Consider the following 15,161-nt stretch of genomic DNA (forward strand, 5'->3'; position numbering starts at 1 on the left):
AAGGCAGTATGCCATGCCACCCACAACTCCAGACTTATTACTCGAATTATTATAATCACCTTTGCAGTCCAAGCAACACATACGGAGTATACAACAGGTAAAAAGAACGTTGGCCACCCACTCAATCTTGGCAGCGGAACGGGAGCATCACAACTTAATAGCCCAACGTGGAGATATACAGCGTCGATCATCTTGTGGGGGAATGATCGACAATACGTTCACCAAATTGGGGATTATGAAGCGCTGTAAGCCTGGAATACGATGCGATGGGGTGCTGCGCCATGTGAAAGATGATTCTTGCCTGGGAAACGTGGAAACTTGGCATATGTCAGAAGGCTTGGATGCGAGGTCTGATTGTTGATGACGAGGTATATATAACTGTAGGATGGTGAGTTTGAGATGATTGTCTGAGAAGAAAAGTATTTTGTATTGGCATAAGCTCATAGTTGCTTGCCTGCGATTCAAGATTGGAATCTATTTATTGCGCGCGACACTCAGAAGTAGTAAGCTTGCGCCCTCATACCAAGTTGTGTCCTGTTGTACTTACCATCTATGATAGCTCATCAACAACCAAAAAGGATGTGCTTCGGATCTAGCAAATACAAAGACAACGACCCCTATTGGTGGGGTTACATTGACGACGGACAAGGCTGGACAGCCCGTCGCAAATCCGAGTACATGAAAACGCCCGAATACAACAAGGAGCTTCGGCGGCAGATGCGCCAGGAACGGAAAGCGAACAAGGGCCGAGTGCCGGTGCCTCAGGCGGCCTATAGTCAGGGAAGGCATGGATAGAAACCTTATTAGAGGACATTTTTCCACAAGAGTGATGTTTTAACAGGAATGACTTGTTTTGTTATGAGGTGGATAACTCGGTCGTTGTACTTTATGAGGAAAGGACAAAGCTTGGGATTACTTGTTATAGTTCTTACAGAGTTAGGTCTGTCTAGCAATATCAACCAGGGGAGACAGTATTGTATATTATCTTATTGGTCGACAGCAACTAAAAATAGAACAAGCAAAGTAATATAGCGATAGTCTGATAGAGCCCCTCATTTCCCTGACCCAGAACAGCGTGAGAAGGAAAGGAGAGTAGGTTTGAGTGGTGAAGTGCCAAAAAAAACCGTCCTGCTTATTCTCTGACAAACATGTCTTTGCACTCCTCCAGAAGATCGGGTGACATACCCATCCTCTGCCTCCTTGCATTAATGGCCTCATAACGCCCCTTTTCTGATTCGACAGCCTCATCTCTTAGTCTCTCTAATGAATCGTCGTCAACAAGCTCTAGACAATCATCCTTCCAATTATAGCGGCGGTCTTTGATATCTTCAATCTCGGCTATCCACGCTTTGTCATTGAGAGCAAAGTCATAGCCCATACACATAGGACATGATTGGTCTACGGCACAGCTGCCTCCAATGTCCGGAAAGCGTTCTTTAACCGGCCCACATCCAGGACAGAACACCCCTCATCGCCACAGTTGGGACACCAACCGTTGAAGTAATGCTTCAGGACGTCACTGGACAAGATAATCAGCAAAATGCAGCTTGGGGAATGGGAATCTAGCTATAAGCACCGTCCATGTGGTTTAACAATGAGCGTGAAGCCTCTGTTTGCCTGTGAGCCCTGTTTGTCATCGGAAGATGCCATCGAGTATAGGAATAGGTCGAGGCGAGTCTCGGGATTGTTGTTGGAATGCTTATCACACAAGCAATACTTATAGTCCTCGTTCTCCGTGCCATAGTGTGAGTAATATACTCTTGGACCGTCAAGAACCCAGTAACCTTCAAGATCTGGAACATGCCAATTGACTTTCTGGACGAAGACCGATGATGTGAGAGGGTTCGTCTGCTGATTGTCTAGGGCAAATTTGACAAGTAGCATGTAACACTTCTTGGTGTCGTAAGCGAGGATCAAATCATTTACCTGGACGGGCTGGTCTAAGGTGTTGGTCGCCATGATGGAAGGAGTTTCAGTTGTGTTCGGTGTGTTTGTTCACAGAGGAAGGAAGATAGGCCAGCAAGAGTAGTTGTAGAAAGAAGTTGTTCTGCGTAGAGGAAGAGTGGTTATTCTAGAGGATGTGGACAAGGCAGAAACCAAATGATCTAGATAGCGGTGGTAAAATTGGACTGTTACGGTACTGGCATTGTGACTCGACCGGCAAACTTTGTGCGGGTTGATGAGGCTGCGATGCGGTCATTTCGGAGTCATCCAAATATTCCGAAAACACTACAGCGAAGTTGAAAAGATTTTACACGAACTGAATCAGATTGATTATTATGTTGTAGTGGCAAACCCCGCGGAGACGCTGTTGCCCTATAATGAACCAAAACCACTAATAATGGATTCCACCATCGAACAAGACACCGGACATGAACAGGCGTGCCAACAGCATTTTGTCAACACTAACCTCGGAGACATACTTCTGCAGACATGACCCCATAGTGCAACACATCGATTTCCACAAGTAGATTAAATCTCATCGCAGCGCTCCACATAGCGCTGGAAATGCTTGGGGAAATCCTCATCCCACAGCTCCGGGCTCTTCGCATACTTCTCCACCTTCTTGCACGAGTCGTCGTTCATATGCTCAGTCAATCTAGGGAGCTCACGAGCGGAGGAGGCATTTATCTCCTTCCGGGCACATTCCAAAAAGGGGTTGATTTTTTCGGAGTCTTCGCAAAAGTGGCCTCTGTCGTCGATCTGATCCTGGCATTGGGATTCCACGCTCTGGAAAACCGCATCGAGATAGTCGATCATTGCTTGCTTGCCCTCTTGCAAGTCGTTACGCTTGGCTCCGTCCTCGACGACGGGCTCCAGGACTTCCTGTTTGCCGAATTTGCTCCAGTGGCTGAGCTTTGGTTTGCAACCAGCCTCGCAAGAGTGCTCCTGAACATGGGTCAAGATGTCAAAGGGGAGTTGCTGCATGGCGTTGACGGCTTTGACACAGGAGGTGCCGAGCACAGCAAAGGCGCCGGGAGCAAGACTGATGCCTGCGGCGAAGGCGAGAGTAAGGGCTTGGGAAGGTCTCATCGTGGAATGGAGGATTATATAGAAAAAGTCTGAAACGGGAGGAGAGATGGAATATGCGGTCACGACGATGCGAAATTGTTCGGTGGCTTGTAAGTGAAATGCAGAGTCCTGGTTATTCGCAATAGGACGACATGAGGATGTTTATATAAATCTTTGTTCGCGAAGATCATCATCAAAGAAACAGGGCCGCCGGAAGTAGCCCCTGGCTTTGGATCAGCAAACAATTATTTACTATTAATCGAATTGACCCCGCAATTTTATTGAAAGTGTGATGCTGATCATATCGAGTAGCCAATGACATCGATTACGAGATTCATTGTGACATTGATGCCACTTCCTGTCCGGAATGATCGGGGACAGTTTCGCATCGGGGATGCAGGGGCTAGGAGAGATGGTTGCTAGGTACCTGAGCATCCCTTGCATGAATCCCACCCCGCGTGTTCTGTTAGGTACGCCATAGGTGATTGCCCAGAAAGGTGGCTTGATAATACGAAGAAGTTATCGAATATGACGCATAGAATCAACATTTGGCCAATATATTGTGAGCCTACCACAGAAGTTATATGAGGCTGAGCTGAACAGCAAATAGCTCTCACACATTATTGCAGGCCAGGGACAATGGCTTGAACCAGTTGTATACGGCTATGACTGCAGAAAAGAAACCTACGTGAGCCTGGCCTTTGAGTCGCCATTATCGATGGCGAACAGTTTTCATTGCTCCCTCTTGACGTAGATAATGTGTAGGTCATTATTGATAACCACCATTGTTCTAAGGGGTCGTCTGATGATAGTTCTGTACCCCTGATTATCGACCATGCACTCCACACAGAAAGGCAGATACATGCCATAGAGAGATATCACAATGTGGCTTGTACGTAGGCGTTTTCGATAATAGTCGTTCAGTGGACGACAAAGTTGTTTGCTAACACTAGGTTGTGTGAGAGAGTAGAAATGACAGACAGAAATAGATTAATGATATTTGTCGTATGCATTTTGGATTCGAGTATGAAGCAATTGGGTATTATTTTCACTGATCTACTAGTGACCCAGGGTCCGTCAGTGACATTAAGAAAGGCCAAAAACCAGTCATGACAGAATGCTCATGACAGTGTGATATGCTCGGTATATGCATGAAGTACTTCGTCTATTCGAGGTTCAGTTCCTGAGGTTGCTTTTGAAAGGAGATCGTTGTAGAAGCATGACCACGTGACTACGCGACCGCGTTTTGGGGATCGCGTCCGACTCTATTTGTTCTCCATACGACTCTGTGCTTTCTATCATCTACACAGACACCCTAAGCTGTGGCACTTTCGTCCTCTTTCACCCCGTATCTTACACGGAGAGTCTCCGTAACCAATTTTGCAATATTCCCAACCGTTCTTGCCTTGACAATGTCCCCAAGCGAAAGCTCCACTTCCACCTTGCGGCGCAGCCAATGCTTGATCTGGAGACTCATCAGAGAATCCACGTCGAGGTTAGCATAGTGGGCTACACCTGTCTCCTCAGACAGCCCGTTGTGCGATGCGATCTGCTCGCCAAGGTTTTCAGCGATCCAAGTTTCACATGTGCCGTCTTGCAGGGGTGCCGGATTGTCTCTAAGTGACGCGAGTTTCCGTTGCAATTGTTCAGCATCGAATTCCCTGGCGGTTGTTGCGTCTGTTCCCGTGGTGGAAAGTTTGGAAAATCGTGCATCCTGTTTTAGCCATGGATCATTGGTAACAGCGGCAGGGGAAAGCCCGGAGACCACCACTGCTGGTCGCGACGAAGGCAGGCCACCTTTTGCTGAGAGTAGAGCTACCTGGAATGCCTTCAGCACATCCCCTTCCCCCATCACTTGGCGGAATGTTTGGCGCGCTTTGTTCAGGAGTTCTTGCTTGTGCGACATGAGACCCATTTCATCGACGGGACCCAGGCTGACCAGCGAGGCGGGCAAGCCTAGTCCTCGGCGATACTGTACGAATCCGTCCAAAAATGAGTTTGCAGCGGCATAATTGGCCTGTCCTGGGTTTCCAATCAAGCTGACCGCGGAACTGAAAACAATGAAAAAGTCTAATGTTCGGCCCTGGAAAGCGTGGTGAAGATTCCAAGTTCCTTGGACTTTGCTTTCCAAGCTCGTGGTCCAGTCCTCGTATGTCATCTTGTCGAATAATTGGTCCTAAATGCTGTGTTAGCAATCACCAATCTCTCGAAGCCATGAATAACAATCATAGTTACCTTCAGAACAGCTGACAACTGAATGACACCGGCAATTGGACGTGGATTGTGTCGAACCGTGCGCTCAACGGTGTCTGAATCGGCCACACTTCCAGCGACCATGGCCACGCGGCATCCCTGAATTTCAAGCTCCTGAGCAAACAGTTGATCTTCTTTGTGGAATCCAGCTGACCGCGAAAGGAATATAAAGTCACGAGCCCCATACTCCACCATCCACCGAACAACGGACCGGCCAATCCCTCTCAAACCACCAACAAGCAAATATGAAGACGTTGGGGAGAGACAAAATCTCGGCTGCGCGGGAAGCAATGGAAGCTGGTTCTCGTCATCGGGCAACTCGATGACGAACTTTCCAATGTGTTGTCCCTTTTGCATTTGTCGCATGGCAGCTGCTAACTGATCCACTTTGAAGATCGTATGCGGAGGCCGATAATTAGTGTCAGCAAAGAGATTAGCACCCGAGTTAAAGGCCCTGTTGAAAGTATGTGAGCTCGTGGAAAGATCGCAAAAGAAAAGCACGTTGCAGAACATACCATCTCCCGGTTTCTATATCGTCATACACACTATACAAGTCAAAACCACAGAAAGAACGACAACCCTGAAACCCACTGAGATCAAGCATGCCATGGCCTAGCATGTCTCTTTTACCAATCTCGAGCATTTTGCCGAATTGAGCGACACATTTCCATGATGCGCGGAGCAGCTCCCCGGCTAATGAGTTGAGCACCAAATCGACTCCCCTGCCATTGGTCTCCCTCATGATGCCCGTCAGAAATGAAACATTGTGTGAATCGAAAATGTGCGAGCGGGGGATTCCAAATGTTTTCATCAGGAATTCAACCTTTTCTTCGCTGCCGACTGAGGCAAAGACCTGTTTTCCTCATCATTAGAACACTAAACACAATAGTGGAATGGTTTGATCTACCTCGGCACCCATGCTCTGGCAGACATGCACTGCCGCTAGACCGACTCCGCCACACGCGGAATGAATCAAGACAGATTGGCCCTTCTGCAGCTTCCCGATTCCGACCAGTGTACACATAACGGTTGCGTAGGCGCTTGGAATGGCGGCAGCTTCTGCGAGGGTGAGCTGATCGGGAACCAGGCTTACTCGATCAATCGGTAAAACAGCTCTGGTTTTCATCGGCTGCGGGTCGAACAACGCTGCTCGATCACCAACTCGCATAGTTCTCACCTCCGACCCTACGCGAGTGATAATGCCACTGGCCTCAAAGCAAAAGTCCATTGTTTTGGTACGCTCAACGATACCCAAAGACATCATAAGGTCTTTGAAATTCAGCGCCAGATAGTTGGCCTTGATCTCGACGTCATGCGGGCCGACGTCCGCTGCAGGGACAGGTTTCCATCCGAGCGAGTCCAAGTCGCCGACCGTTTGAATGTCTAACTGATGGACATCTAGTTGGTCTGTTACCTGGAGATGGTCGGTAATCTTGGTAACAGTTGCACGACCAATGTGGCCCACACCCCCATGCGAAACGAATTCATAATCGCGAGACGTCTGTCCCACAATTGGCGCACCCAGCTGCTTATACGCTTGCGTTACTATGGGAAGCGCAGCTTCGTCAAATAAGTCAACCTCACAAGTGCCAATATCGATATTCAGTTCACACCGCAACGTGCGAGCGAGACCAAGTACGAGGCTGAATCGAGGATCTTTACATTCCATTTGCGATGAGTGGGTCACCCAAAGTAGACGTTTCACCGACGGTATCCAGCTTTGTACCGCAGTATAAGTGGACTGCGACATATCGTGCAGAAATGGACTTTCGAAATCCAGCAGTGCGATCACGTTATCTGTTGGATATTCTTCCCCCCAGATGCACCAATGCACTTCGTATCCTTGGGAGGACAGGTGGTGCGCTAGACTTTGTACCCAAGGGTCGGATTCAATGTTCGTGGTGCAGAGCAGGTTAATCGATGAGCGCGTGCAATCGACCGCAGGTTTTGTTGATAGCATCAGTGCCTGCCAGTGGAGCGGTGCAGGTGCATTGTACTGGAATCCGTCAAGTCCCGAGAAGCCTGCCTGGCATAACTCCTGTTGCCAACGCTCCACCGCAACGTACGGCTTATCAACGCGATTGTCGCCAACACCTAACCACCACCCAGGAAGAATACCCATGACCACATCAAAGTGTGGGAGCTCGGAGCAGGGCTCGTACAAAAGCAGCCGACCTCCAGGAGCAAGCAAGGAGCGGATTTGCGTAAGTGATTGACCAATAATAGGTGTTTCATGCAGAACATTGGAGACAACCACCAAGTCGTAGCCATCTTCTGCGAATCCCTGCTCTGTCGGACTCACTGAGATATCCAGAGTCTTGTGATCCATGTTCGGGACGCTTTCAAAACGCTGTTTCAACTGGCTGACGAGACCTGGTACGGCGTCAGTGACCATGAAATGACTGAAAAGCCGATCGCCCCGCTCGGTAGTTAAGGCACCCAAGATTGCCGCTGTTGCTGAACCTGCCCCTGCTCCAACTTCTAAGATGCGCAGACTGGGATTTGCGTGAGATAACGGACGAAGAAAAGTGCCCCAGTCGTATAAATCAAGCCCCCATTCCACAATGCCTTTGATCGTCTCTAAGAGCGACGTGTCTTCAAAGATGGTCCCCTCGACAATCTGAATTGTACGCTCAGTTGCGTATGCCCAGGCGTCGCTATAGAACCGTTCAACTCTCGGGTCTGGAAATTGGCCTTGCAAGGACCCGTATAGCGCCTTTCGCTGCTCTCTGCTCATTTCTTTCATCTCCTTCATACCAGCAACATGGTCGTACTGACCCTGGAAGATTTTCCTTCCTACGTCCATAACGAGCTCCCTGTAATTGGCCAGATGTGCAGGAAGAGACGTATGGGGCTTCAAGGCTTCAATCATCTCAAACACAACAAGGAAACCCGCCGTGGCAAAGGTTTGTGTGACCTGTTGATTCATGTCCACGGTCGATGGCACTTGCTGGGCCCCCGGCAGAAATCTGATATCAGGCTTCCACTCAACATGAATTGCAGTTTTCGATCCTTTGGCTTCCTGAGCTGCGTCTGGTATGGGCAACAAGCGCAGTCCCTTCATTTCCAAAACAACGTTACCTGTTGACTCAGAGACCACCTTGAAATAACAACTTAGATTCTCCTTGCTTGAATCCGTCGTCTCAGCCTCAGCTGTCATCGTGCTGCTCCCAGGGGCGAGGTAAACGCGGTCGATGTACAGTGGCATGCCCGCCTTGTCAGGATAGTGTGATACACCTTTATCACTGGCCAAAAGCGCGACTTGAAGGCACTGGTCCAGAATCGTCGGATGAATGGCGTAGTAGCTGTCGTGAAGATCACGATTGTCCTCCACTCGTCCACGGGCTGCATTCTTCAGCGGACTGGCGCTGATATCATGCAGCCCTTCGAATCTGGGACCGTACTCCAGGCCTTTCTTTTCGCATCTGCGATAGAAATTGTACGACGTAAGTTCACGTGGGAACGGCTCCGAAATAGAGTTTGATGGAAGAGGTTGATCCGTGCCAGCTCTCACTTTCCCGGAACAATGCTTTGTCCAGCCTTGACCGTTGTATGAGCACACTGTGAACTCATACCACTCTGACTCCATCGTTTGATTCATTGCCGCCTTTCGCAAAGTCGTCATGATTTCAATTTCTTCGTCATCTCGGACAAGGGCCTCCATTAGCAGAACCTGCTCGAGTGTGCAGTCAACTGAACCGGATATCTGTCGGATAGCTTCTGAGATCAAGGCCACATATCCCACGGCTGGAAATACAACCATACCCATCATGCGATGGTCATTGATCCAGGGTACCTCCTCGCCTTTGAGAATGTTTCTCCATGCCGGCTCGAAGTCATTCGATTCTAAACATCGCACCCCAAGTAATTCGTGGCGGGGAAATTGGCGCAACCGCCATTGTTTACTGATGCGTGTTTCTGCCCAGGGGATGTCTTCACGTTGCCATGGGTAGGGAGGAAGATCCGTAAGGGTTTGACCCTGATGGCCTTCGTTGACAGCGATGAGGTCCACAGGCAAATGGTTGACATAAGCGGTCCCAGCAACAGCAAAGACGCGAGAAATGTTACTCTCGTTGCTTCTCATGGTCGCGCAGTACGTGAAACTAGTGTCTGTCGCACGCAGAATCTGTTGAATCGGCCCGCGGAGTGCCGAGTTGGACCCGATTTCTATTACAACATGATGCTTGTTCTGTGTGGATGTGACCAAGTCTCGAAAAGCGGTTGAGAACAGGACAGGGGATTCCAAACTTCGGCGCCAATACGCTGCGTCAAGCTCTCCAGCTATAGTGGTCACTCCGCCGGACACTGTTGAGTACATTGGAATCATTGAGCCTCTATCATTGACCAAATGAGGTCGGGTGAGCTCTTCATATTTGGAACCCACGGAGGCCATATGAGCTGGTGACTGGTTAGCATCCGCACTGATGGCGTGAATAAGGAAACTCACCAGAGTGGTATGCTCGCTCCACGGGCAACATTTTCAATAGTGTGTCCGGTTTTTCGCTCCGGATACGAGACGCTACCTGCTCCAGCTGACCACGGTCCCCTGCAAGAGTGACACTGTTTGGACTATTCTCGCAGGCCAATACAATTTCGTTGTTCAAGTATTCGCTAACGTCGGCTCGGCCAAGCGCCACCGCCAGCATGCCTCCTCCTTCTGGGGCCATGTTAGCCACTACACCGCGGGTATAGGCCAATATGATTGCAGTCTCCATAGATAAGGCGTTGGCTGCGTAAGCCGCCGCAAACTCTCCACTCGAATGACCTATGACTTTGTCCGGGTTCAGGTTCCAACTTCTAAGGATGTTCACCAAACCAATCTGGACTGCAGTGCACAGAGGCTGTGCTATTTCGGGCCGGTCGATGTCACTGTTCTCTCCTGTTTTGACCAACTCCTCTTCAATTTCGCAACCGCGTCAGTTAGTGAAATAAAAGCATCGGGAAGTTACAGATCGTACCGTGGATTCGCCATGCGGGGGCATTTGGCAAGCTCTGAAGAACCTGATCCATGTGCTTCATGTCCTTCCTGAAGGACACAAAGCTATCCAATAACTCGGTCCCCATTCCAGCCCACTGAGCTCCCTGGCCCGGGAAAGCGAATGTTACGAGCTTTTGACCAGTCTTTGTGTTGTCTACTTTCGTGAAGGTGCTGTTCTGAGGAGGAACTTGTCCATCAGTGACTGCGAAGGCTCTGTGACGAAGGTGCTCTCGCTTTCCACTGAGAGTATAAGCTAAATCAGAAACTGCTTCTGGGTGTCGCAGAAGGTATCCCTGAATGCCCTTTGTTCGTTCATCAAGGGATTGAGGGCTGCTAGCCGACAATGGGAGTAGTCGTGGGACGTTGCTGCTAAATTTCAGCGACTCCACGGACATAGAAGACATTACCGATGCCGCTGAATCCACAATGACCTATTTTGATGAGTCTGAAAACAGTTCCAAAAGAGAAGAAGGACATACATGAGCATTGGTGCCGCCAACGCCGAAGCAGTTGACACTAACGCGTTCTTTTCGGTCGACTGGCCAAGGAATGACATCCACAGGAACCGACAAACCTGCTTCCCTGAAAAGAACTAAGACCGAGTCAGCAAGGGCTTATGAACGTGTTGTTGGTAGAGGGAAGCTGTACTGTTCGGGTTTGGGGTTGAAAAATTGACATTCGGAGGGATCTGTCGGTGCTCCAGCGCAAGCACGGCTTTGATCAAGCCTGCCAGGCCTGCGGCGCCTTCTGTGTGACCAATGTTCGGTTTCACCTGCGGGGGTATACATTAGCGACCAGGGATTTATTAACCGGTGACAAGCATACCCCTCCAATAATCATCGGATGGCGATCAAAGGCATTTGCCACGGCAGTGGTCTCGACGACATCCCCCACCCGCGTAGCTGTGCCGTGGCATTCTACAAATGCCGTTTCAGCAGGGTTCGCGAGATGCGCTTTCCGATAGGCTTTCCGAATTAGAGTCTCTTGTCCGACCGCCGACGGGACGGTGATATGATTTGTTCGGCCGTCAAAGTTGGTCGCAACTGCTCTAATGACTGCACGGACCGGGTCTTTGTCACGGATGGCATCATCTAGTCTCTTGATATAAAGGGCGCAAACACCCTCCGCTCTGGCGTACCCATTGGCTTCCGCATCAAATGTCTTGCAGATCCCATCCGGTGATAGTGCCCCGGCCTGAGACATATTGGTTGTCATTGTCGGGGTGAAAATAAGACTGGAACCTCCGACGATAGCGGAAGGACAATCGCCAAGGGCAATTGCTTGACATGCCTCGTGAAGCGCCACTAAGGAAGATGAACAAGCAGTTCGACAAGTCATGCTGGGGCCCTTCAAGTCATACTCGAATGATACCCTGTTCGATGCCGCATAATCACCGGTTCCAACCACGTGGAGGGGATTGAGATTTTGGGTGTCCTTTGCTGTGAGATCGAGCCAGTCCTCCCCAAACGTGCCTACGAAGCATCCGATATCCTTCCCCCGCCAATCGACTTGCCCGCCGCTCTCCATACACTCCCACACCACTTCGGATAGGAGCACCTGCTGGGGATCTTGGAACCCGTGCTCGTACCGATTGTTCTGGAAGAACGAGGTATCGACTTTTCCCAGGTAGTCGCCTTCAAGAAAGTATCCTTTCTGGGAGATCACTGATTGTGTGTTCATGCCCGGAGTTCCATGGAAGGCCTCCGCGTTGTAACGCCCAGCAGGCACAGGACCAGACGCGCATTTCTTGTCAATCATCAACTGCCAGAAGTCTTCTGGGGAGGAAACACCACCTGGCAGTCGTACTCCCATGCCGACAATGGCGATGAGAGGAGGTGCATCGTGAGGCCATTCATCTTCCAATCCTCCCCGGAACTCTTCGGGGTCAACAGTTGTCCATCCTGGGGAACTGCTGGATGCCTCGCTGGATGACATTGTTCAAAGATTTGCGACTAAGGGAGTTAGGGGGTGCAAATGGCTTGAGAACTGAGAATGAGTATCTGTCAGGATGAAAATAAAATCCCGGGAAATTCTTCTACTGCGGCACACTCCCTAATATAAACGCCTGTCAGCCTACGCATGCCCTCACCGTGTTGATTTGCATGAAGTCCATTGTTGATGTATCACGCCTATCAGCTCACCGCTAATCATCGGAATTTCCAAGTCTGCTCTCCAACCGCGCCGGAGGATCTGTTTCCCTTCTCAGTCCGGTATGTCATCTTAATTTTTGGGACAATGTACAATTCAAAATCTAAAACCGGTAAGCAGCATTCATACACAGTTCAGAGTGAGATTTGTCGTATCTCAGTTGTCGAGTTCGGCGTGGAAAACAAGCAATAACTGCGGCAGTCTTTCCAGCTTGTTCTCGGCGGGCGAATAAGCAAACACGATGGCTGCTTTGCTATGTCTCATGCAGTCAATGATAGCTGCATTCTCCACCAAACTGCATTGCACCCCCTGACATGTCAAACGCCGATCATTTGCTGTGTGCGTGTGGGGCCCATTTATCCTGCACTGGCGTCAATAATGACTTGGGCTAATGCAATTATTTGGTGTTTCCAAACCAGTTATTGCAAACATTTACACATCTGACCTCAGACATAAGGCACAATTGCAGTGGAAGAAAATCTCAAAGCCGTACTTGGGCACTGTCACACCTTACAAGTCCATGGATCCACATTCTGGAATGACCTCATGCTCCCCGGCTGGCTCCCTTGCAGATGATCTCTCACTATTACCCCATTTGAAATCCCCTCATTCTCTGTGTAACACACCGCTAATCGTGGGAATGATCCCGCATCCCACCGAAAGAATCTTAGCTTTTCAAAGCCGGACGTCTCCCCCCGTGTCTCCGACCGGTTGGTGTCATCTCAACGTAGGCTCTTCGAACAAGATGCATATGCCACCGTGGTTCACGTCACTGAGCTTTGAGAACATAGACCCGGCTATATGGGTGTATATATTTTCTTTAGGGTTGTTTTCCGTCTTCTCTCTTATCGGACTTGTCTTTTATCACCTCTACCTCAGCCCCCTTGCTAAGTTTCCTGGACCTCGGTTGGCCGCCGTGACGGGGTTCTATGAAACCTACTATGACATGATTCATGATGGGCAGTTTACCTGGGAGATTGAGCGTCTTCATCAGAAATATGGACCTATAGTGCGGATCAAACCGTGGGAGCTTCATGTGCAAGACCCAGACTATTATAACACGCTATACTCGGGGCCGACGCGAAAGCGGAATAAAGACGCCTGGTTCTCGTTCCTGGGATGGCCTCAGTCGATCTTCTCAACGGAGGGACACGCGTTGCACCGCGTCCGCAGAAGCGTCTTGGGGCAATTCTTCACCAAGAGAGCGATCTTGGACCTTGAGCCGGTAATCCAGGCCAATATCCAGGCTTTGTCTCGCCACTTTCGTCATGCGGAATCCGCACACGGTACCTTGGAACTTCATGCCGCGTTTATGTGTTTTGCGAGTGACACACTCTCACAGCATGCCTTTGGGCAGCGGAACGGGTTCCACGCACTAGACCAGGCAGAGTTAAATGCAATTTGGAAGACGAAAATGAATTCATGCTTTGAGCTTGTCCAGATGGCAAGGCACTTCCCATGGGTTTGCAAGCTCGCACACGTCTTTCCCTGGCCAGCAGGGATCATTAATTCCTTTTTCGACGAGGTTATCAAAATGGAAACGGTGCGTGTGCTTTACTGTCGGGATTCTTCGTCTAAAAAGCTGATGGAAAAGCAGGATGTCAAGCAAATGGTGCGCAAGTCTATACAGGAACGTGGTATGATAAGCAGTGAGAAACCCAAAGCGATTTATCCTACGATTTTGGAAAATGAAAAGGTACCCGAGGAGGAGAAAGAGTTTAACCGCCTGGCTGATGACGCCATTTTCTTGATGGTCGCTGGTACCGATGCGCCGTCCCAGGCCTTGGCTATTATCTTATTTTACATTCTGCGTCATCCTGAGGTCCATGAAAGAGTTCGCAATGAGCTATGCGCTGCTTGGGGAGATGTATCGATGTCGCCTGGCCTGGCGGCCTTGGAGCAGTTGCCATATTTTGTACGTCACCGTCTGCTGCTACCATCCTCACCCTCACCTAGCATTGCTAACAGACAACCAGACTGCAGTATTAAAGGAAGGCCTTCGGTTATCGTCCATTGTCACAACGCGACTGCCTCGTATCGCACCGGATGAAAATCTGCAATTCCACGAATGGGAGATTCCGCGCGGAGTATGCCTATCACATTTTGCAAATCAATTCTTCCTGGCTAATTTTTGTATCAGACACCCGTGAGCATGTCGACCTATTTCATCCTGCGCGACCCCAAAGTCTTTCCCGACCCCACGAGCTTCCGCCCCGAGCGTTGGCTCCTGGAGCCAGACGAGTTGCGCAAGCTAGAGCGCTATCTGGTCCCGTTCTCGAAGGGTACCTTGGGTTGCTTGGGCCCGAAGTAAGTGGTCTCACGGATCTCTATCATTGCGGTGCAAAGCTAATTGCGGAAAGTATGACCTGGGCGTGGCTGTACTTGGTTCTGGGGACACTGCTACGAAAGTTTGAGATGACTCTCTATGATACTACAGAACGGAACGTGCAGATGGTACGGGATAAGTTCATTGGACAGACAGAGCGTGGTTTGAATCGTGTTCAAGTCAAGGTATTGGGGGAATATGATTAGGCGGACAAGGCCTTGGAAATGGGTTGAATGATGCCTGGAGAAGCAAATGCACGGCGGTCTGAGGAATCGGGGTGGTTAATGGTTATGCTCTGTTTGTTAACTTGTCGAATCAAATAAGCCTTTCCTTGTCTGGGCGCGGAGGAAGCTTGGCAAACAATTTAAGGATATTACTTATACTTGCTGATCATAGTGATAGTCTTGGAGGGAAATATCATATCTTTTTGCTAAAAGAAATCTC

The 15,161-nt window shown here is 49.6% G+C and overlaps 5 protein-coding genes across 5 annotated transcripts; 2 read left to right on the forward strand and 3 right to left on the reverse strand.

Annotated features, from left to right (window-relative positions):
• Nucleotides 1-579: 579 nt before the first annotated feature.
• On the forward strand, nt 580-795 carry LDX57_010512 (uncharacterized protein; the record flags this gene model as incomplete). Its single annotated transcript, XM_046092259.1, has 1 exon — nt 580-795. The coding sequence occupies one exon, from the start codon at nt 580-582 to the stop codon at nt 793-795; it is 216 nt and encodes a 71-aa protein (XP_045948237.1).
• Nucleotides 796-1,398: 603 nt separating this feature from the next.
• On the reverse strand, nt 1,399-1,959 carry LDX57_010513 (uncharacterized protein; the record flags this gene model as incomplete). Its single annotated transcript, XM_046092260.1, has 2 exons — nt 1,399-1,519; nt 1,577-1,959. 2 exons carry the CDS (start codon nt 1,957-1,959, stop codon nt 1,399-1,401), a joined length of 504 nt encoding a protein of 167 aa, XP_045948238.1.
• A 513-nt stretch (nt 1,960-2,472) lies between these two features.
• Nucleotides 2,473-3,071, reverse strand: LDX57_010514 (uncharacterized protein; the record flags this gene model as incomplete). The annotated part of the gene is made up of 1 exon (XM_046092261.1): nt 2,473-3,071. The coding sequence occupies exon 1, from the start codon at nt 3,031-3,033 to the stop codon at nt 2,473-2,475; it is 561 nt and encodes a 186-aa protein (XP_045948239.1). The 5' UTR covers nt 3,034-3,071.
• Nucleotides 3,072-4,327: 1,256 nt separating this feature from the next.
• LDX57_010515 (uncharacterized protein) lies at nt 4,328-12,178 on the reverse strand (the record flags this gene model as incomplete). The annotated part of the gene is made up of 9 exons (XM_046092262.1): nt 4,328-5,188; nt 5,248-5,719; nt 5,781-6,118; nt 6,173-9,663; nt 9,713-10,162; nt 10,224-10,674; nt 10,723-10,835; nt 10,892-11,015; nt 11,069-12,178. 9 exons carry the CDS (start codon nt 12,176-12,178, stop codon nt 4,328-4,330), a joined length of 7,410 nt encoding a protein of 2,469 aa, XP_045948240.1.
• Nucleotides 12,179-13,136: 958 nt separating this feature from the next.
• Nucleotides 13,137-14,994, forward strand: LDX57_010516 (cytochrome P450; the record flags this gene model as incomplete). The annotated part of the gene is made up of 4 exons (XM_046092263.1): nt 13,137-14,306; nt 14,368-14,478; nt 14,532-14,698; nt 14,752-14,994. 4 exons carry the CDS (start codon nt 13,137-13,139, stop codon nt 14,921-14,923), a joined length of 1,620 nt encoding a protein of 539 aa, XP_045948241.1. The 3' UTR covers nt 14,924-14,994.
• Between the last annotated feature and the right edge of the window lie 167 nt (nt 14,995-15,161).

The sequence above is a fragment of the Aspergillus melleus genome (assembly GCF_016097325.1).
Source record: "Aspergillus melleus strain CBS 546.65 chromosome Unknown contig6, whole genome shotgun sequence".
NCBI lineage: Eukaryota > Fungi > Ascomycota > Eurotiomycetes > Eurotiales > Aspergillaceae > Aspergillus > Aspergillus melleus.